The sequence below is a fragment of the Papio anubis genome, chromosome 15 (genome assembly GCF_008728515.1).
Source record: "Papio anubis isolate 15944 chromosome 15, Panubis1.0, whole genome shotgun sequence".
NCBI classification, from domain to species: domain Eukaryota; kingdom Metazoa; phylum Chordata; class Mammalia; order Primates; family Cercopithecidae; genus Papio; species Papio anubis.
The window spans coordinates 79,458,695-79,481,248 of NC_044990.1; the positions used below are offsets into that span (position 1 = coordinate 79,458,695).

Consider the following 22,554-nt stretch of genomic DNA (forward strand, 5'->3'; position numbering starts at 1 on the left):
TATGATCTATCCTAAGATGAATGTGCTAATGCTCCCAAGACCCATAAGACAGAGGAGGTCAAGAAAGTACCTTGTGGTAGGCGATGCATCTTCAAGTTCATTGACACAGCCTTGTGAATTCGGATTAGCACTTGACCACAAATACACATGTTAAAGCAAAGTCACATTAAACATCTCTCTCCCTCAGTCTCCTTTCCCAGCTTCCTTGCAGAGAAGAAATGCAAGAAGGTGAGTGAATAAAATCAGAATTATTTGCTTTTCATTCTGAGGACAAAAGACAACTGGCTAGATTCCATGGGCAGACAGTGGCCTAAGGTTATAGTAACCAACAACTATGACTAAGAAAATGATAGTCATTGTGATAGTTAGTTTTATATGTCCACTTGGCTAGGCTATGGTGCCTAGCTATGGTTTTATCAAATGCTAGCTGGATGTTGCTGTGAAGGTGATTAACACTTCAATCTGTAAGCTTTGAGTAAAGTTGATTATGTGAGTGGACCTCATCCAGTCAGTTGAAGGACTTACGAGAATGACTGAGGTTTCTGGAAGAAGAAATTCTGCCTCAAGACTTTTAACACAGAGACTCTCAGCCTGCAGATTTTGGACTCAAGACTGCAACATCATCTTGTGCCTGAAATTCCAGTTGGCTGCCTTGCCCTACAGATTTTTGACTTGTCATCATTCCCCATAACGACATTAGTCAATTCCTTAACATAAATCTCTCCAATATATCCTACTGGCCCTGTTTTTCTGGATAACCCCAATTAACATAATCATTCTGTCTGTTACAGATGATTTGTCCTCCTTGACCACACTCGTTGGCCAACACTAGCCTCATTACCTGCAAGCATGAGATAGCATGATCTATTGCCCAGAATAGAGGATAGAATAGAGGTGATTTTTTTCCTCCCATCTCCCTGTTCCACTGTCCTCTATCCTTATCTTAATCTTTACAACTTACTATTATGCTCCAAGAGTGTTACCTACTTTTATTATTTTCTGTCTTCAAAGTTAAAGTTAAAGAGTGCCTGAAAGTATGCAGGTAATTCAAACCAAAAAGCAACCTTTCCTTGTGTAATTTATGTCCTCAACTCTTTTCCTTGGTATAATTTACGTGCTCAACACTTTTCCTTGGAATCTTGGCTAAAGAAGACTTTTCTGGGGACCGGGCACAGTGGCTCACGCCTGTAAACCCAGTGCTTTGGGAGGCCGAGGCAGGTGGATCACGAGGTCAGGAGATCGAGACCATCCTGGCTAACACGGTGAAACCCCGTCTCTACTAAAAATACAAAAAATTAGTCAGGCGTGGTGGCAGTCACCTGTAGTCCCAGCTACTTGGGAGGCTGAGACAGGAGAATGGCGGGAACCCGGGAGGCGGAGCTTGCAGTGAGCCGAAATCGCGCCACTGCACTTCAGCCTGGGCAACAGAGTGAGACTCCGTCTCAAAAAAAAAAAAAAAAGAACACTTTTTTGGAAACCGTTTTTCCTGGCAGTCCTTGGTCAAGTTGCTAATTTAATATTTTCGATGGTTTTGACATGGTTTAGAATGCAAAACTATCATCTTTTAATATGTATTTGTTTGCAGAGAACCAATGGGCCTTAGTTCATTTCTGCACCCATAGATGGGTTTAATCTCATTTAAATGCTAAACATCTCGGTGGCTGGTCAGGCATTAGGAACACTGCTAGGAAGGATGCAACAAAACAAGTGTTTCCACTTAGTGTTATTTGGGGGTCACCATCCACATCGTACAGGAAATGGAGTGACAAATACCAATTTGAGAAAGGAACACAATGAAATTATATAATTCCTCTTGTAGGTTAGTTGATTCTGTCACCAAGCCTTAAAAATTGACATTGACATTGAACCACTGCCCGTAAAGGGAGAATGAGAAATAACTTCAAATCTGCCTCTAAGTAAATCATCCATGGCTTAAATCAAGGGATGGGATAACAGCTCTCTAGCATTCAAATGGAATTTAGGTATTTACCAGGCATACTGTGGGGGATTTTTAAGTTGAATGGGTAACACACAGCACTGGGGCAAAATAATAAAATACTGTTGCTGGTTTCAATGACAGCAAGGGTCTTTTCCACCAAGAGACTACAGTACAAAATTTAAATCAGGTAAACTGGTCTAATGTAGAAAGCAGGCAGTCAGGGAAGCATAATTTAAGGGTGGCATTGAAATGGTTTTGCTGCTTCAATTTGGTCACTAGCTTTTGGGATCAGATTATAGTGTCAATGAGAAGAGTCCAACTCTGTAAAATATTTGAAGAGATTTATTCTGAGCCAAATACGAGTGACCATGGCTCATGACACAGCCCTCAGGTGGTCCTGAGAATATGTGCCCAAGGTGGTTGGGACATAGCTTGGTTTTATACACTTTAGGGAGACACAAGACATCAATCAAATACATTTAAGATATACATTGGTTTGATTCAGAAAGGTGGTACAACCTGAAGTGGCAGGGAGGGTTGGGGGGCAGCTTCCAAGTTGTAGGTAGATTTAAACATTTTCTGATTGGGAATTGGTTGAAAGACTTATTATCAATAGAAAGAAATGTCTGAATTATGATAAAATGTTGCTGAGACCAAAGTTTTATCATGTAGATGAAGCCTCCAGGTAGCAGGCTCCAGAGAGAATAGACTGTAAATGTTTCTTATCAGACTTAAGGTTTGTGTTGATGTTAAATGCTGGTCAGCTCTTCCTGAATTCCAAAAGGGAGGTGGTATAATGAGGTATGTCTAACCCCTCTAAGGGTTCCCTCTTAGAGACAAACAGACAAAACACAAAACAAAAACCACACTTCTAAACCATCCTCCCATCTCTCCACAGCTTGACTTCTTTTCATAATCCAGATTTGGCTTAGGGATCCAAGAGTCTTAAAAATATTTCCCATGCATTTCTTCTGAAATTTGCCAAAGGGTGATTTGACTCCTCCCTTTGGGTTTTGTGTTTGGGGTGTGTAACTGAGATTTCAAATTTGACGTTGTTGATTCCGTCCCCCACCTCCAATCAGCCTTGCCCACCTCAACAAATGTCTACTTCATTCTTTCAGTGGGGGTCACTCTGGACTTTGTTCTTTCTCTCATATCATCGGTCAACGACTCTGTCGGCCCTGCCTTTGAAATAAATTCATATAGGATCCTGCCCCTCTTCACCACTGCCAACACCATGCTGGCTAAAGTCACTGTTATTTCTTGTAAGTTAGGACAACACCTTCTCTCTGGTGTTGCCTCTACTGTCTAGTCTCCACACATAGCCAGATTACTCTCAAAACATACATCAGAGACCGTCATTTCTTAACTTACCATTCTCTAATGACTTCCCACAATTCTTAAAGTAACATCTCAAAATGTGACCATGCCCTATCTATTAGTTTTCTTCTTCTTATTATTATTTATTAAACTTTAAGTTCTGGGATATATGTGCAGAACATGCAGGTTTGTTACATAGGTATACATATGCCATGGTGGTTTGCTGCACCCATCAACCTGTTGTCTAGGATTTAAGCGCTGCATACATTAGGTGTTTGTCCTAATGCTCTCCCGCCCCTTGTCCCCCATCCCCTGATAGGCCCCAGTGTGTGATGTTCCCCTCCCTGTGTCCATGTGTTCTCATTGTTCAACTCCCACTTACAAGTGAAAACATGTGGTGTTTGGTTTTCTGTTCCTGTGTTAGTTTGCTGAGAATAATGGTTTCCAGATTCATCCATGTCCCTGCAAAGGAGATGAATTAATTCTTTTTAATGGCTGCATAGTATTCCATGGTGTATATGTGCCACATTTTCTTTATCCAGTCTATAATTGATGGGCATTTGGGTTGGTTCCAAGCCCTTGCTATTGTGAATAGCTCTGCAATAAACATACATGTGCATGTATCTTTATAGTAGAATGAATTATAATCCTTTGGGTGTATATACCCAGTAATGGGATTGCTGGGTCAAATGGTATTTCTGGTTCTAGATCCTTGAGGAATTGCCAAACTGTCTTCCACAATGGTTGAACTAATTTACACTCCCACAAACAGTGTAAAAGCGTTCCTATTTCTTGACATCCTCTCCAGCATCTGTTGTTTCCTGACTTTTTAATGTTTGCCATTCTAACTGGCATGAGATGGTATCTCATTGTGGTTTTGATTTGCATTTCTCTAATGACCAGCGATGAGCTTTTTTTTTTCATATGTTTGTTGGCTGCATAAATGTCTTCTTTAGAGAAGTGTCTGTTCATATCCTTCACCCACTTTTTGATGGGGTTGTTTGTTTTTTTCTTGTAAATTTGTTTAAGTTCCTTGTAGATTCTGGATATTAGACCTTTGTCAGATGGATAGGTTGCAAAAATTTTCTCCCATTCTGTAGGTTGCCTGTTCACTCTGATGATAGTTTCTTTTACAATGCAGAAGCTCCTTAGTTTAATTAGATCGCATTTGTCAATTTTGGGTTTTGTTGCCATTGCTTTTGATGTTTTAGTCATGAAGTCTTTGCCCATGCCTATGTCCTGAGGGGTATTGCTTAGGTTTTCTTCTAGGGTAGGGTTTTTATGGTTTCAGGTTTTATGTTTAAGTCTTTAATCCATCTTGAGTTAATTTTTGTGTAAGGTGTAAGGGGTCCAGTTTCAGTTTTCTGCATATGGTTAGCCAGTGTTCCTAGCACCATTTATTAAATAGGGAATCCTTTCCCCATTGCTTATTTTTGTCAGGTTTGTCAAAGATCAGATGGTTGTAGATGTGTAGTGTTATTTCTGCGGCCTCTGTTCTGTTCCATTGGTCTATATATCTGTTTTTGTACCAGTACCATGCTGTTTTGTTTACTGCAGCCTTGTACTATAGTTTGAAGCCAGGTAGTGTGATGCCTCCAGCTTTGTTCTTTTTGCTTAGGATTGTCATGGCTATACAGGCTCTTTTTTGGTTCCGTATAAAATTTAAAGTAGTTTTCTCTAGTTCTGTGAAGAAAATCAATGGTAGCTTGATAGGAATAGCACTGAATCTATAAATTACTTTGGGCAATATGGCCATTTTCATGATATTGATTCTTACTATCCATGAGGATGGAATGTTTTTCCATTTGTTCATGTCCTCTCTTATTTCCTTGAGCAGTGGTTTGTAGTTCTTCTTGAAGAGGTCCTTCACATCTCTTGTAAGTTGTATTCCTAGGTATTTTATTTTCTTTGTAGCAATTGTGAATGGGAGTTCACTCTTGATTTGGCTGTTTGTCTATTATTGATATTTAGGAATGCTTGTGGGTATTGCACATTGATTTTGTATCCTGAGACTTTACTGAAGGTTCTTATCAGCTTAAAGAGATTTTGGGCAGAGATAATGGGGTTTTCTAAATATATAACCATGTCATCTGGAAACAGACAATTTGACTTCCTCTCTTCCTATTTGAATACCCTTTATTTCTTTCTCTTGCCTAATTGCCCTAGCCAGAACTTCCAATACTACGTTGAATAGGAATGGTGAGAGGGGGCATCCTTGTCTTGTCCCAGGTTTCAAGGCGAATGCTTCCAGCATTTGCCCATTCAGTGTGATATTGGCTGTGGGTTTGTCATAAATAGCTCTTATTATTTTGACATATGTTCCAACAATCCCTAGTTTATTGAGTGTTTTTAGCATGAAGGATGTTGAATTTTATTGAATGCCTTTTCTGCATCTATTGAGATAATCATGTGACTTTTGTCATTGGTTCTGTTTATGTGATGGATTATGTTTATTGATTTGCATATGCATATGTTTGAACCAGCCTTGCATCCCAGGGATGAAGCCGACTTGATTGTGGTGGATAAGCCTTTTGATATGCTCTTGGATTTGGTTTGTCAGTATTTTATTGAGGATTTTCACATCGATGTTCATCAGGGATATTGACTTGAAATTTTCTTTTTTTGCTGTGTCTCTGCTAGGCTTTGGTATCAGGATGATGCTGGTCTTGTAAAATTCAGGAGGATTCCCTCTTTTTCTATTGTTTGGAATAGTTTCAGGAGGAATGCTACCAACTCCTCTTTGTACCTCTGATAGAATTTGGCTGTGAATCCATCTAGTCCTGGGCTTTTTTTGGTTGGTAGGCTATTAATTACTGCCTCAATTTCAGAACTTGTTTTTGATCTATTCGGTTTGTTATGATTTCCATTCTTTCGCATTTGCTGAGGAGTATTTTACTTCCAATTATGTGGTCAATTTTAGAATAACTGCTATATGGTGCTGAGAAGAATGTATGTTCTGTTGATTTGGGGTGGAGAGTTCTGGAGATGTCTATTAGATCTGCTTGGTTTAAGTCCTGAACATCCTTGTTAATTTTCTGTCTCATTGTTCTGTCTAATATTGACAGTGGGGTGTTAAAGTCTCCTACTATTATTGTGTTGGAGTCTAAGTCTCTTTGTAGGTCTCTAAGAACTTGCTTTATGAATCTGGGTGCTCCTGTATTGGGTGCATATATATTTAGGATAGTTAGCTCTTCTTGTTGCCTTGATCCCTTTGCCATTATGTAATGCCCTTCTTTGTCTTTTTTCATCTGTGTTGGTTTAAAGTCTGTTTTATCAGAGACTAGGATTGCAACACCTGCTTTTTTTTAATAAGCTTTCCATTTGCTTGGTAACTATTCCTTGATCTCTTTATTTTGAGCATATGTGTGTCTTTGCATGTGAGATGGGTCTCCTGAATACAGCACACCAATGGGTCTTGGCTCTATCCAATTTGCCAGTCTGTGTCTTTTAACTGAGGCACTTAGTCCATTTACTTAAAGGTTAATATTGTTATGTGTGAATTTGATCCTGTCATCATGATGCTAGCTGTTTATTTTGCGCATTGATTGATGCAGTTTCTTCATAGTGTCAATGGTCTTTACATTTTGGTTTGTTTTTGCAGTGGCTGGTACCAGTTTTTTCTTTCCATAATTAGTACTTCCTTCAGGAACTCTAGTAAGGCAGGCCTGGTGGTGACAAAATCCCTCAGCATTTGCTTGTCTATAAAGGATTTTTTTTCTCCTTCACTTATGAAGCTTAGTTTGGCTGGATATAAAATTATGGGTCAAAAATTATTTTCTTTAAGAATGTTGAATATTGGCCCCCACTGTCTTCTGGTTTGTAGGGTTTCCGCAGAGAGATCCACTGTTAGTCTGATAGGCTTCCCTTTGTAGGTAACCTGACCTTTCTCTCTGGCTACCCTTAACACTTTTTCCTTCTTTTCAACCTTGGAAAATCTGATGATTATGTGTCTTGGGGTTGCTCTTCTCGAGGAGTATCTTTGTGGTGTTCTCTATATTTCCTGAATTTAAATGTTGACCTGTCTTGTTACGTTGTGGAAGTTCTCTTGGAAGGTATCCTGGAGTATGTTTTCCAACTTGGTTCCATTCTCCCCATCACTTTTAGGTACACTAATCAATCATAGGTCTTTTCACATAGTCCCATATTTCTTGGAGGCTTTGTTTGTTCTTTTTCATTCTTTTTTCTCTACTCTTGTGTTCACACTTTATTTCATTAAGTTGATCTTCAGTCTCTGGTACCCTTTATTCTGCTTGATCGATTCAGCTATTGATACTTGTGTATGCCTCAAGAAGTTCTCATACTGTGTTTTTCAGCTCCAGCAGGTCATTTATGTTCTTCTCTAAACTGCTTATTCTAGTTAGCAATTCCTCTAACCTTTTATCAAGGTTCTTAGCTTCCTTGCATTGGGTTAGAACATGCTCCTTTAGCTCAGAGGAGTTTGTTATTACCACCTTCTGAAGCCTACTTCTGTCAATTTGTCAAACTCAATCTCCATCCAGTTTTGTACCCTTGCTGGAGAGGAGTTACAATCATTTGGAGGAGAAGAGGTATTCTGTTTTTTGGAATTTTCAACATTTTTGCACCGTTTTTTCCTCATCTTTGTGGATTTATCTACCTTTGATCTTTGATACTAATGCCCTTTGGATGGGGTTTTTCTGTGGGCATCCTTTTTGTTGATGTTGATGTTACTGCTTTCTGTTTGTTAGTTTTCATTCTAACAGTCAGGCCCCTCTTCTGCAGGTCTGCTGGAGTTTGCTGGAGGTCCACTCAGACCCTGTTTGCCTGGGTATCACCAGTGGAGGCTGCAGAACAGCAAAGATTGCTGCCTGCTCCTTCCTCTGGTAGCTTCATCCCAGAGCGGCACCTGCCAGATGTCAGCTGGAGCTGTTCTGTATGAGGTGTCTGTTGACCCCTGCTGGAAGGTGTCTCCCTGTCAGGAGGCACGAGGGTCAGGGACCCCCTTATCCCTCAGCAGAGCTTGAACGCTGTGCAGGGAGATCCACTGCTCTCTTCAGAGCTAGCAGGCAGAATGTTTAAGTCTGCTGAAGCTGCACCCCACTGCTGCCCCTTCCCCCAGGTGCTCTGTCCCAGGGAGATGGGAGTTTTATCTATCAGCCCCTGACTGAGGCTGCTGCCTTTCTTTCAGAGATGGCCTGCCCAGAGAGGAGGAATCTAGAGAGGCAGTCTGGCCCCAGGTACTTTGCCATGCTGTGGTGAGTTCTGCAGTCAGAGTTTACACTATAAGGGGAAAACCACCTACTCAAGCCTCAATAATGGTGGACACCCCTACCCCAACAAGCTCAATCATCCCAGGTTGACTTCATACTGCTGTGCTGGCAGCGAGAGTTTCAAGCCAGTGGATCCTAGCTTGCCCGACTCTGTGCAAATGGGACCCGCTGGGTGAGACAACTTGGCTTCCTGGCTTCAGCCCCCTTTCCAGGGGGAGTGAATAGTTCCGTCTCAGTGGGGTTCCAGGCACTGCTGGTGAATTAAAAAAACTCCTGCACCTGTTTATCTGCCCAGAGAGCTGCCCAGTTTTGTGCTTGAAACCCAGGGCTCTGGTGGTGTAGGCACATGAGGGAATCTCCTGGTCTGTGGGTAGAAAAACCATGGAAAAAGCATAGTATCTGGGCTGGATAGCACAGTCCCTCATAGTAGAGTCCCTCAGGGCTTCCCTTGGCTAGGAGAGGGAGGTCCATGACCCTTTGTACTTCCTGGGTGAGGTGATACCCCACCCTGCTTCTGCTCCCCCTCCATGGGCTGCACCCACTGTCTAACCAGTCCCCATGAGATAAACCAGATACCTCAGTTGGAAATGCAGAAATCACCCACCTTCTGCATTGGTATCGCTGGGAGATGCAGACTGAAGCTGTTCCTATTCAGCCATCTTGCCAACTCTCTTGTATTAGTTTTCTATTGCTGCCATAATTAATTGTCTCCATCTTAGCAGCTGAAAACAACACCCATTTATTAACTCACAGTTCTGCAGGTCAGAGTCCTGTAGGCTTAGCTGTTTTATCTGCCCTGAGTCTCATCAGATTGACAGCAAGGGGCTAACAAGGCTGTATTCCCTTTCGAAAGTTTTGGAGATGGATGTGTGTCTTTGTTCATTGAGGTTATTCGCTGAATTCAGTTCCCATGGTTGTAGCAATGAGCTCTCCATTCCCTTTCTGGCAGTCAGCCGAAGGCGGCCTTTGCTCCTAGATGCTGCTTGCATCCCTCAATCTTTCCAGGTGGCCCCTCCACCCACAGCAGGTAGGGTCCAGGTCCGTCTTTTGCTTTAGATCTTTCCTCCTTACCCTTCTTACTCCAGCCACATTTCTCTCACTCCAGCCAGAGCCATTTCTCTAATTTTAGTGGGTTCCACGCCCTGGTTTAAGGTCTGCTATCTTAATTACATCTGCCAAATTTCATCACAGCAGTAGCCAGGTTAATATTTCATTGAATTACTAGGAAATAGGAATAGTGAGGGATTACCACAGCTAGGAAGTATTGAATGATATGATTCCTGTGACATCTCTGACTTCATGTCATCCCTCTTTCCCTTTTAGTATTTGGACTCCAAGTCAGTATGGCCTCCTTGCTATTTTCTCCAACTGACCAAACCTACATCCACTTGAAGGCCTTGACACCTCATGTTTCCTCTGCCAGCACACCCTTGCCCGAGGCCTTTCCATGGCCCACTCTCTCACTAAGTTGGCTGAGTCTTCTGGGAAGCAGACTCCAAGGCAGTGTTAGGAAAGCTGGAGATTTATCAGGGGTAAGGCCTGTGAAAGATAAAGAGGAGAAGGGACAGGAGTGGGCAGGGTGGGCCTTCAGACCACAGTGCAGGTCTGACATCCTTGCAGGGAGAGGAGGGGATAGGAGGATTGGATGAAGAGCCTCAGATTTCCATGCGTACTGCATTGAGAAAGTGTCAGCCAGCCCAGCAGGGAGCTTTTGCCACAGAGATTGCCTGTGGAAGAGTCCCATGCTGCCTGGAAAATGGCAAGCCCTTTTATTATTGTGCTCCATCACTGGCTGAGGATTATCCAGGAAGCATGTGGCCTCCACTCAAAAGCTGAGGGAGAAATGACCAAATGTCCATCAGCAGATGAGTGGATGGACAAAACGTAGTGTGCACTTTCAGTGGAATATTACCCAGCCATGAAAAGGAGTAAAGTATGGACGCACGCTACCACATGGATGAACATTGAGAACACTGTGCTCCGTGAAATAAAACAGTCACAAAAGGACAAATATTGTATGCTTCTCTTATGGTAAATATTTAGAACAGGTAAATCCATAGAGACAGAATGTAGATTAGAAGGTCCGAGGCTTGCAGAAGGAAGGAATGGGAAGTTATCATTTAATTTAATTTAATTTAATCCCCATGGCTGCCATGCTCACCGCCTCAGGTCTCTGCCAAAATGGCAACTGAGCAGTGAGTCCTTTAATAGTAAATTACATCCAAGAGGAAGGCCTGTCCTTCTGAGTCAAGTTAATTTTTCTCCATTGCACTTAAAACCTTCTGACTTATATATTTACCTGTTTATTTTCTACTTCCCCAATAGATCATGAGCACCATGAGATTAGAGCATCCATCTGTAGACTCACAGAGCAAGAAGCGTGACTGCCCCAATCTTGAATGGATGAGTAAGTAAGTGAACTACCTGCTGATTCATTCATCGAACAATAGCTGATCTCAGGCAATTACAGCGTGTCTTGTGTTATTTAGACTTTCCATTGATAAATTACTATAGGCAGAGTTCAGACAGCTCTTCCTAATTAGAGAATAACCTGTCTTTTGGAAAGCTACTTTGTTTGTTTTTCCATCTGTGAATTGAATTCTCAGAGGATCATCATAGGAAAGGAGATCTCTCTGGTGTAACTTTTGTACTGAATCTGCACTGGACATTGCTGAGCTCTGTCCCAATGGAAGAAGAATGTCCCAGGAATGAGGAAGCGTGCAGCATGTTCAGGCTGGGTGTGACTTCTGTTCAGGAATGTAGGGGGTGCAATAAAAAGATAGTGTATCAGAAATGAGAGTTGGCACAGATGAAAGCTCTGTTGGAAAGGGTTGGAAGAGAGGGAGCATCTGTGTTTGAAGCCAAGGAGGAAGGAGGGCATATAGAATGGTTCACATTGGAGAGAAGGAGAGAGACTGAAAGCACTTTTCTGCCTACAGAATTGTTTTTTTAATAGGAAGCCATGACCTTGAGCATGGTTGGAGAGAAGTCTGGGGACTATTGAGGTGCTTAGATGATATGGAGAAGATATTGCGAGACCTGGAACCAGCTAGGTCAGAGATAGGGAGTGAATAGGTGTCAATGGTGATGGACCATAATTCTGTCCAGGAAAAATTAATTGTCATTATTTATGATAAGTCCTCATTCCAGACCACTGTGGTCAGTAGATAAAGGGAGAATGTGTGTCTTTCTAGGTAACTTTTGTTTCTTTTTGCCTTAGTTAATTCTCTTCTTCCAACACCTCTATTCTTCTTCTTCATCCCATCCCCGCAATAAAATCTGAGCAGTTTGATGCCCATATCTCAAAATGCAATCCTAAAGTCAAAGAGAGAAGGGGTGTTCCATAGGGGGATAGCTGTAAAGAGAAGGTGAGTCTGGAGGCGCCATCCCTCTCCCATCAACTACAAAACTCCACCTAGTAAACTCCCAACTTGTAAATTCCATTCAGCTTGCAAGATCCAGGAGTAGTACCCCCAAGCAATTATAATGGAAAAGATTAACAAGTGATGCAGGGAACTGAGTCAAACAAAAAAGGTAAGTTAAATAAAAGTTATAAGGCCTGTGGGAGAAAGCTAGCAAAGAAAGGGTCCTCTGGAATTAGGTCCAGAAAATGGTCAGGGTGTTTCTGTGGGTACTGGTTGAAGAAAAGATGAACAGAGGGCAGTGTTGTTTGGAAGAGCAAGTCATTGGTGCAAGATGAATGAGCCCGGTGTGGTGGGGTCCTGCAGCCCCTTTCATCTCAGTAAGTCCCTGTCACATCTCCATCCTCCTTCCATGTCCTGTGCTGCTATAGAAGTTCAACTTCGAGGTTGGAGAACTAGAACCACAGTTCTCTTGGAGAGCTGGGGTATTGTAAACATTCACCCTGCATCTGTCTCTCCCTCCTCAATTCCATTTTGCACATTGCTCCCGGTGTGCTCCTCCTAAAGCCTGTGTCTTGCATTATTACTATAATCTTCCTCCCTCCCCACCTCTACAGACTCCCCTTTTCTACTGAGCACTGTCCACATGAAGTGTAGGGCATTCAAGGTTCTTCATGCCCTTGACCAAGTCTCCAGTCTTGCCTTTGCACACCTGTTCAGAAGATTTGGAATTCATTGAATAGAGTCAACTGACGCTCTCCTTGATAATTTTCCTTTTATTATTCCAGGCATCATTCTGTCTGCTGCTTCCCCATCTATGACAATTTAAATCCAATTATTCTTTCTTTAATACTTAATTCAAATGGCACTACCACTCCAAAAGCCTCCTCTGATCACCACTCCACCTTCCTATGGCAGATTTAACAATTACCTTATATCATGGGAACCCGTAATAGTGAGTGAGAAGAGACCATATGAGTGGCATTTTCATCTTCACCTCAACTTCAACCAGGGCTGCCTGGCTTTTGGCTGGTTAAAATTTTGGGATCTGTTGAAGGACTTTGAGAAACAGTTCCACTGCTTACCAATATATTGAAAATCACTCAAGTATAGAATGCCACTTCCTACAAAGAAACAGGCAAACACAAAACACAACATTCCACTGGCTTAAAGCTGCTTTCCTGTAAGGCTTTATAATGCTGGTTTTTCTTCTACGTGCCCTTATCTCATCATCTTGGCCAAGGCACAGCCAGCTGATGGATGTTGATCTGGAAGCACCATTAAGAATAGAGTGAATAGCATCAGCCCTTCCATTCTGTCCATCCTTGTTCCCTTTGAATCCCCTTGAATTGCCATAAGGGCCACACGTGTGTGGCTTGCTCTCTCAGGGGCTCTGAGTCAAGTATTCCACCCCATACGCTTTCTGGTGCCTTTGGAACCGACAGTGTCCTCTAATTAAAGGCAGTTGGTGGTGTGATGACAGGATTAGTATCAGTGTCTGGCTTCCCTAAGGACCAGGGAACACTGTGGCCCAAGTTTTCCCATCTGTGTAACGGGATTGTTCATATGTTTGTGTATCTAGGGGTAAAATCTAAAAGGGGGTGGCGCTTACTTTCTCTGGCTTGCATCTGCTCTGTTTCGGGAAAATTGTGGTGAGGAGCCCCACAGGAAGTGTGTGACTGTTTTGCTTCATTGAAAATATAGAGTGCTATGGCTTTAAATACATTGGTATTCTGCCCCTGGCTTCACTGCAGAATGAACAACAATGATGTTCTGCTGAACATCAATTCCAGACGTTTTAGGAAGGGCTCAGCAGTTTCGTGAGAATGAAGCTGTATTTCTCAAGTGTAATGAGCCAAAAACATCTTGTTTTTATGCAGCACTAGTACAGACCCATGCCCTGGACCTGTAAATGCCTTTTCTGTTCATTTTAGGCTTGGAAGGCGCAGGGTATTCACTCAGCCTTATCAGCACAAATGTAAAAGGAACATTCTGGCTCAGAGAACTGAGTTGAAATGGATATCAGGGACACAGCTTTTGCCAACTAATTATGGACTGAATGTTCAATCCAGGGTTTGCAATGTGCTGCTACCGAGTGCCTGCCCCGCCAAGAAAAGGGTTTAAAAATGGTCAACTCAGCATAAATTATTTTACAAATCCAATATTTATTTTATCTTGTATGTACAAAAAGTAAACTCCAAGTGAACATCAAATCAAATCTAATCCTTTTGGCCACAGGGACTGGTTGTTCTTTATCTCATAGTTACAATGAATCATATAAACTGTAGCCTGCCATCACCATGACACATCTGTGACACAGAAGGAATGTGCTATTTGCCTGTCTGAGGAATGTTAAATAGAGAAAAATAGATCATAAAGCAACCTGGAGGTCAGAGGGTTCTGAGATAATCCCTCTGCTAAAACACATCTGAATAGCAAATGTCCAATCTGTAATAAAAGGTCTGAGTCCACTTCTACTTGGCCAACCCAGCACAAGAAATCTAACAGCACTTTGTAATCATTTGGCTTTTCTAATTTTCCCAGAGGACATGGGCCACTGACATATAAGGAAAAAAAAATACAAAAAAACAAAAACGAAAAATGATTAAGTTGTGTGATCCCTAACCTGTGAGTTCAGAGGAAGATTTTGCAGGGCACCATTATTTCCATAGGAGATTCTGGTAACAGAGATGTCATTTCAAATGTAACATAGCAATAGTGTGTTAGGAGCAACCCATAATGAAATGACTCAGCTGATTTGTGGCAAAACAGACATACCTTGGGTAAGAAATGAAACCAACAATAACATCACACATGCAAAGATTTTTTAAAAATAAATTGAGCTATACAGTTTTATTCTTTTTGCTAAACTGAGTTATTAAAAGGCTTCTTAAGAAACTTAACATCTTTGTACAACTGTGTCACTCAGGTGATCTATCTACAGGTTTGTTATAAACCAGTAAGCATCCTGAGTCCATTTCTTTGCCTGGTGCTTGCATACGCAGTTTTCTCGGAAGGAGGCAACAGTTTCATTAGCATAACTGAGGAGAGAAATCAACTTGTTCTGGTCGCCAAATGTCTTGTGTATATTTTAAAATATAACGTGAGAAAAAGAAGAATCTGTAGTTTGTAAAACTACTATCATTTTAGCATAAGTTTAGCGCTGACCTTTTCAGATCAATCATAAATAATAAATTCTCTCAAGAGAAATATTTCTAGCGGAAATGGGAAAGATGTGAACTAAAGCTATAACCCCTGTACCCTAAATATCAGCCACTTTGGGCTTAGCACTCTTTTGGGGGGTGGTGATAATACTGCATTAGAGCACATATGAATATATACCTTAGTTTACACAGACAGAATATATGACAGTTTTGAGTGATATACATTTGCTTGTTGTATCGTTTCTAATATTATCAGTACAGTCAGTATACAAAAATTTTTTGAGCAATGATAGTGACCTATCATACATGCAGCTTATGCCTTTCTGTGGCAGGATGAACATCAATTTATAAAAATCTTGTGACAAGTTGGAATTCAGCTATAGATCAATTACAGATTGCTCACTGGACAATCAAGGAAATTACTAGAAAACAGTTTTCACCACTAGAAATTCATCCACATGGACATTCACCTAAATATCCAGAAGGTCATCCCCACTTTCGTCGCTCTCCACAGTCAGCTGCCGGGTCCACCACTTCTTAACTTCAGAACCGCAGGAAGCCGCGTCAGTCATGGGGTTCATTTTGCACACGACAGATTTCATGGTTGTCCTCCCTCCAAACCGTAAGTTGACTGAGGACACTGAATGGCTTATTGGTTTTGGTGCTGTGGGATTAATGAGTCCTATGAGCCACTTGGTAGTGCTCCACCCTATTGTACTCATTCCTAAAAACCCATGATATTCCCATCAGTGATACTTTTGGCTAACATGTTCTATCCACAGACGCTAAGTAAACATCCTTTTCAGGACTTGATTCTTTATGTTCACGATTTTTTTTTTTTTTAAATTATGCTCATGGACAACTCATGATGCCACTTGGAGGAAAAAGAAAGTGCTGTTCACCCCTTTCATTTTGAAATAATTACAAAAACTAGAAAATGGCTAAAAATTCCAATTTGGGAACTATTAAGTGTCATAGAAACCTGTGCATTCATTAGCATATGCAATAAAGAAAAAAACAAAAAGGAAGGAGAGTGTGACCCACAGTAAAGGCGAGGAGGGATGCAGTGAGGGCACGGGAGGAAAGGTGTGGTTCTGGGGCCTCACAGTCATGGTCTTGGGACCCACCTCTGTAACCTGTGGATATGTAGCTATGGGCAACTTCATCTCTCTGAATCCAAGTTTCCTCCATTGTAAGATGAAGACAATGAAAATGTCCTAATTACACTATTGTCAGGATTAAAACAGGTTACATGAGATGACTTAAGAAAGTGCATAGCATGACACCTGGTGACATTGTTGCTGCCCCTTCAAAATACTATTTTTCTTTCCCTCTGCCTCCCCAAACTCAGCCTGACCCCAAGAGCATGTCTATTTCATGATCAGTTTTTGGTGGGGACCACCTAGGCATGAACCACTGGAAGTTTTTTTTTTTGTTTTTTTTTTGTTTTTTTTTGAGACAGGTTCTCTCTCTCTCTGTCACCCAGACTGGAGTGCAGTGGCACAATCTTGGTTCACCACAACCTCTGCCTCCCAGGCTCAAGCGATTCTCCTGCCTCAGCCTCCCAAGTAGCTAGGATTACAGGTAAGCACCACTACCGGTCAGCTAATTTTTGTATTTTTAGTAGAGACAGGGTTTCCCCATGTTGGCCAGGCTGGTCTTGAACTCCAGACCTCAAATGATCCACCTGCCTCAGCCTCCCAAAGTGCTGGGATCACAGGGGTGAACCACTGCGCCCGGCCCAATGGAAGTACTTTTGACAGCATCATTTCTTTTGTCCATTTAAATGAATACCAAGGACTGTGCATTCTCCCCAGGTCACCTCTCCTATCTGTCCCTGCAGCATCTGGCCCCCAGCTCTGTCCATGCCCTTGTTGCCTCATGCTCACACAGTGGTAACTTCCTCCAGCTTGTAACCTGCCTCCAGGCTCTGCTGTGGACAATTCGTCCTTTGGTGCCAAGTCAATGTCCTAAAGCATAGATTCCAAAAATCACATATGGCTCAGAGATCTTTGCTAGCTCCTAATTGCCTCCAGGATAAAATTGAACCTAGTCAGCTTGTAGTTGAAGGCTTTTTGTGACCTGGTACCACCATCTGCTTTGTCTTGATGCTGTCATTCTCTGCTGTGTTTGAATCAGGAAGAACCTACATCTTCTCTGATCTCTGAAAAATAAATTCTTGAATATGAAAGGGGATACTTTCCTTGGTGGTAGTCCCAGTGAAGATCCACGGAACATCGTCAGCCTCAAAATGTAAGCTGTGCTGTCGTCCGCTTTGTGGAACACATATGCTACACATCTAACTTCGATTGGGCTGACGTTGGGGCACAGCTAAAGATCATTATAAAGCTCCTGCTTTAGCATGAAGTTAGTTATCTATAGAGAAAAACATGTACAAGGACACTGGGCTGTGGGGAACACTGCTCTCCCTCCATTCCTGAGTGCTTTTAATGGGATTATCCTGGCTGTCCAAAACCCTATACAGAAGAAGCTCACAGAAGAAAATTCTCTGACTGAATCAGTAAAATATGGAAAATAATGGGTTTATTAAAGGAAAGGATTGAATGAGAGAACACAAGTAATGCACTTAGGAGAGTGACTGGCATACAGTGAGTACCACATGTTTTTTGTTGTTTTGTTACTGTACGGAGGTAAAGCAGCTTGCCTAAAGCCAGTGACCAGCTCAGCTGCAAAGTGTTCTGAGACAAATAGGGGGCCTGTCCCTTTTTGGAGAACTTGGTGGCATTTTCTGAATGAGTGCATCTGCCCACTCCCTCTTCAATTAAATACATTTTGCCCATGTTTGAGCATGCCTTGAGGCACACAGAAAGCCCTTGGAAATCTCTCCCTCTTTCTAAATCTTGGCTTTTTCATAGGTGCTGGCTTCTCAACCACGATAGCCTGAAATGTACCCAGAAAATGGGGGCTAATGTAAGTCATATTTAGAGAAGTTATTTTTGGGGACAGTGTTTTTGACAAGACTACATTTTTCATTATGTTGCTGTCTGTAAACAACTGTAGATGCAGACGTGCATTTTGAAAGGCAAGACCCAAAACACACAAACAGAGTAAATACCTCTCAAATGCCTCGATCGCTGGAGAAATGCCTGGATGTACCTACCTGAGGGCAGACGCCACTGCCCAAACTTCCTCTGGGGTTTCCCTGCGTCGGCGGCATCTTGCCGACTTCCTCCTCGATCTGACAGTGTGGGGCTCAGGAGCTGCTGCTGGCTGCTTGTCTGCATGGGAGGAGAAGCATGCAGTTACTGTCTTTCTCAACCCTGTGCTCTCCTCCTTTTACTATAAGAAAGGAAAACACATGGCAGGAGGACAAGCGGGAAGAACAACATGGACTCAGAATGTCCATAATGGGGAAAAGGGAACATGGGTATAAAGGGTCACAGAAGCAAAAGAGCCACCACTGCACGTCGTGCTGAAGGGGACACCGCTCTTCCCAGGAAACCCCCACTGCCTCAGTCCCCTCGTGCCTGAGAATGTCATTGTTTCCCTTCATATCTTTGCTGGCAAATCAGGGGGCAAGGACGGGACACTGAAGGAAGGAAGGTGGGGCCGTGGGGACCGGCTGGACGGGGGCAGTCTACTTTCACCAGCCTGGAGATCCACACTTAGAGCCTCAGGGAAAGAGTTCTCTTCAGGCAAAGCTGTATGATGGGCCCTGGCAGAGGATGGAGCCGGTAACAATCTAAGCTAAAGTCAAAGAGAGATGCCAAGACTTCCCACACATTTCACCTGTTCTCGGGTTCACCTGTCACCTCTCCCTTTTCTAAAAGCCTTGGTCTTCACATCTCTTTGATATCCCCTCTTGGATTTTGTGTGTGTGTGTCACCTCTTAGGCTTTTTCATCTAAAAACAGAGGCCTCTACAATCGTCACTTTCCCCGGCCTCACTGGCCCTGTCTCACTGTCTTTCCTGACCTCAGCCTGCCTCCCTCCCCCATGCGAGACATTGCCAACCATCTTCAGGGTGACCAGTGGCAAGGCCACTGTAGATGCCTCACCTTGCCCCTTGGTTGACTAACTCCACAGAAATCCCTGCAGTCGGTGGCAGATAATTTCTAAAGGCTGGGGAGCCCAAAACATGAAATCTACTGAAAACTGGGCTATGGCACCAGTGGGCCTCCTGGAGCACCCTGCTGGGCCATGGAGCCTTAGGCTTCCAAAGGTACTCCCGGCTCCTGGCTGCAGTGCTGCACATCACGGAGCCTGGTGCTCTTGGGGCTCTGCACAGAGTACAGGATCAGCTCCACGTTGTTAACCTCAAATTGTAACTGCTGCCTCATAAAGGGGCAGGTCCTCCCAGGCAGCTGCTTCTCACAGCACAGGACTCTCCAGGACACTGATAATTCCCTCTACTTTTTTAAATAGACACATACCTCGAGTTTGAAAATGAAAATATGCCGTGACCTAATAAATAGAAACTCCTCAAGCCAACTGTCCTGAATTCCATATGTTCTTCTGATACCCAACCAAGAAAGGATACATCTTCAATGAGTCTGATTAAGGAGGTTGAAAGCCAATTACAAACATTTTCACTGATTCTACCACAAATTTCTATGACTTTAGTGAGGACAGGAAAACATTTAGGGCAGAGTTTCATGTAAACCATACTCCATGTAATATTTCCAGATTAAAATGCAGCCCTTAGATCTGATGTTCACTCTTTAGACAAAAATAAAACTACAGAATTACAAAGTTCAGGGCATTAACTGTTTTTTGGCATTTATATGAATCAGAATATTTTTAAATAACCTCAACTGCATCCAAGATGGCAAAGACACAGACGTAATCTGGATCAATGGATTTCCATTGTCTTTTTTTTTAAATGAAAATATTCCTATTAGAAATATTGTCACCTTGTTTGAATGATGTGACCAGCACCCATTTTATTTATTTTGATTAAAAGAAAGAAGCCCACGGAGTGTCCTGGGATGGAGGACGCCTCGTGCCCATACCTCGGGTTGCATGCTGTTGTCCTGACTGTTGGCATTCGTGTCTTCACTGGGCTGGGTGGTCTCGATGCTGGGCGGGTTCAGAAACCGGCTCAGCTCTTGCTGCTGACTCTCTCTCAGGCTGTGGATGATACTGCATGACTGCTGCTGTTTCTATGGAAATGCGATTGTTTGTTTAGTAAAATAAACCCAGCATCCCGCCTGCCCCACCGACACACAAATCATATTTTCTTCTCCCCTCTCCTAAGACCTGCATGATTGGTGACCTCTTAGGAATTTCCAGGTAAAGATCCTGAACTAATTTCAACGTTCAATTAAGGTAGGCTGATGCAAAAGTGGGCTTAGAGAGGTATGTGTTGACTTCTCAGTCCATTTTCATTTGTGTAACAATAGGAATAGTGACGGTCATTGATGCTTGTGTTTTATTTATGTTTGTTTTTTGTTGTTGGTGTTTTCTGTTTTTTTGTTTTTTGTTGTTTTTTTGAGATGGGATCTATGTCTACTATGTCCCATAGACTGGAGTTCAGTGGTGTGTTTATTATAGCTCACTGTAACCTTAAACTCCTAGGCTCAAGCTATGCTCCTGCCTCAGCCTTCTGAGAAGCTGAGACTAAAAGTGTGCATGACTGTGGCCGGCTAATTAATTAATTATTTTTTTTCCAGAGAGGAGGTCTCACTCTGTTGCCCCAGCTAGTCTCAAACTTCTGGTCTTAAGCGATCCTCCTGCCTCAGTCTCCTGATGTGCTGGGATTACAGGCATGAGACACTGCCCAGCTTGTATCTTATTTAAAATTACTAATGTAGCTATTCTATTTTTTCTCCTCTTATTTTATTCTAGGCTCATTAAGCCAATACAACCCCAACCCCTTTCCCACTTTCCTGCAAATTGTAAGAGGCAAAGTGCCTTGGGTGGATGAGAAAACCTTCGTGCTTGTCTTGGTTCTGAAGTTTCCAGGCCAATCCAGGAGACCAATCTGTCTTGGCATATACAAAAGCCAGGGCTCCTTGTGCCCTCTCAGAGCTAGAGGAGGACAGATTGATCCCTGCAGCTAACATAGCTACAGTGGCCAGCAGTGACGGGACATCACTGGGCAGCTGGCCTTGCTATAGGAGGTTGAGTTGTATCTTTTCTCTGGGAACCTTTTCTCTTCCAATAGAAATACATGTTTCTGCAATTGATGTTGTTGCTCTGAGGAAGAGGATTGAAACAATCGCTGTTATATATAAATGTTTAGTGATTGCTTTGGGTTTCTTTTACCCGTCCGTGAAACATGCCAAAAGCATTCATAAAGGTAATTATCTCATAGAAGCATTCACTGTAAACACAGTATATACCAACGCAGTATACATTCATTAATTTATGAGTTAGAGAATCTTATAGGCTTATAACTCAGGAAGCAGGAAACATCATTAATCTTGAGAGGTGGTCTTTTCAGAATAAACAACATTATCACAGTTTGTTGAAATTTTTAGCAGCAATTTAAAGTAGTTTTGCAAATTCAACGTGGAAAATTCTAGAATTTTGTACAGTGGAGTTTAATAAATGGACATATTTTAATATTAATAAACTTTTTTTTTTTTTTTTTGAGACGGAGTTTCACTGTGTCACCCAGGCTAGAGTGCAGTGGCACGATCTCCGCTCACTGCAACTTCTACCTCCCAGGTTCAAGTGATTCTCATGCCTCAGCCTCCTGAGTAGTAGGGATTACAGGCATGTGTGCCATGCCCGGTTAATTTTTGTATTTTTAGTAGAGATGGGATTTCGCCATGTTGGCAGGTTGGTCTCCAACTCCTGGCCTCAAGTGAGTTGAGCTCCCTCCTTGACCTCCCAAAGTACTGGGATTACAGGTATGAGCCACTGCGCCTGGCCAATAAACTGCTTTTTAAGTCTTCATGTCATATTATAAAAATGGGATTCCATGGAAACTCCTAATGGACTCTGCTACAGAGGGCAGGGCTGACTGTGGACCAGAGTGAAAGTCTGCATCAAGATCTGACCACTGTAAGTGGAGGTAGTGGACGTAGTTTAAAGGGACAGAAGGCCGATCACAGAAGGAGCTAATCCCATGTTCATGAAGCTCTTTTCTTTTGTCCTCCTACTTCCGGGCGGGGCAGGGCGGGGACCCAACCTGCATGTGTGCAGTTAGTTCACTTACAGCTCTGATGCGCTTCAGGCACTTCTTGAGCCACATGCGGATGGTCTGCTTGGCCACCTCCTCCTCTATGGTGTACTCCAGCTGCTCCCTTGCCAGGAGCTCCTCCAGCTGCAAGCTCTTCCGGATGTCCACGGACCGGTATGAAAGCATGCTGGTGGGGGGAACACACCCGCAATCGCAGCTCTGATTTACCTGAGATTTACACCTTTAGATATGTCAAAATCCAGAGAGGACATCACTCCGTCTAACGAGTCTAGCGTTTGATGCCACCCCTCACCACCCATGTGTCTTGGGCGGGTCCTGTCACCTCTCTGTGTCTCCCTTTCCTCGTCTGTAAAATAAAGATAGTCCTGGTAACTTCTTTATTTAATGACTAGGTAAGTTAATATCTGTGAGGCTCTTATAGCAGTGCCATC

At 42.7% G+C, this 22,554-nt stretch overlaps 1 protein-coding gene and 1 long non-coding RNA gene across 7 annotated transcripts in view; one reads left to right on the forward strand and one right to left on the reverse strand.

The window, feature by feature from the left end:
* Positions 1-22,554, forward strand: part of LOC116270508 — a 39,081-nt gene that overhangs the window by 15,063 nt on the left and 1,464 nt on the right. Inside the window, exon 2 of the long non-coding RNA XR_004178553.1 lies at positions 10,813-10,898. This is a non-coding gene — a long non-coding RNA (uncharacterized LOC116270508). The remainder of the gene's footprint in view (positions 1-10,812; positions 10,899-22,554) is intronic.
* Positions 13,995-22,554, reverse strand: part of NALCN (sodium leak channel, non-selective) — a 342,682-nt gene continuing 334,122 nt past the window's right edge. For all 6 annotated transcript variants that reach the window (XM_021929744.2, XM_003914045.4, XM_009192178.4 and 3 more), the window contains 4 exons: positions 22,139-22,289; positions 19,986-20,135; positions 18,135-18,252; positions 13,995-15,677 (listed from right to left, as the gene is read on the reverse strand). In XM_021929744.2, the coding sequence (XP_021785436.1) occupies positions 15,484-15,677; positions 18,135-18,252; positions 19,986-20,135; positions 22,139-22,289 (613 nt within the window). In that variant the 3' untranslated portion in view covers positions 13,995-15,483. The remainder of the gene's footprint in view (positions 15,678-18,134; positions 18,253-19,985; positions 20,136-22,138; positions 22,290-22,554) is intronic.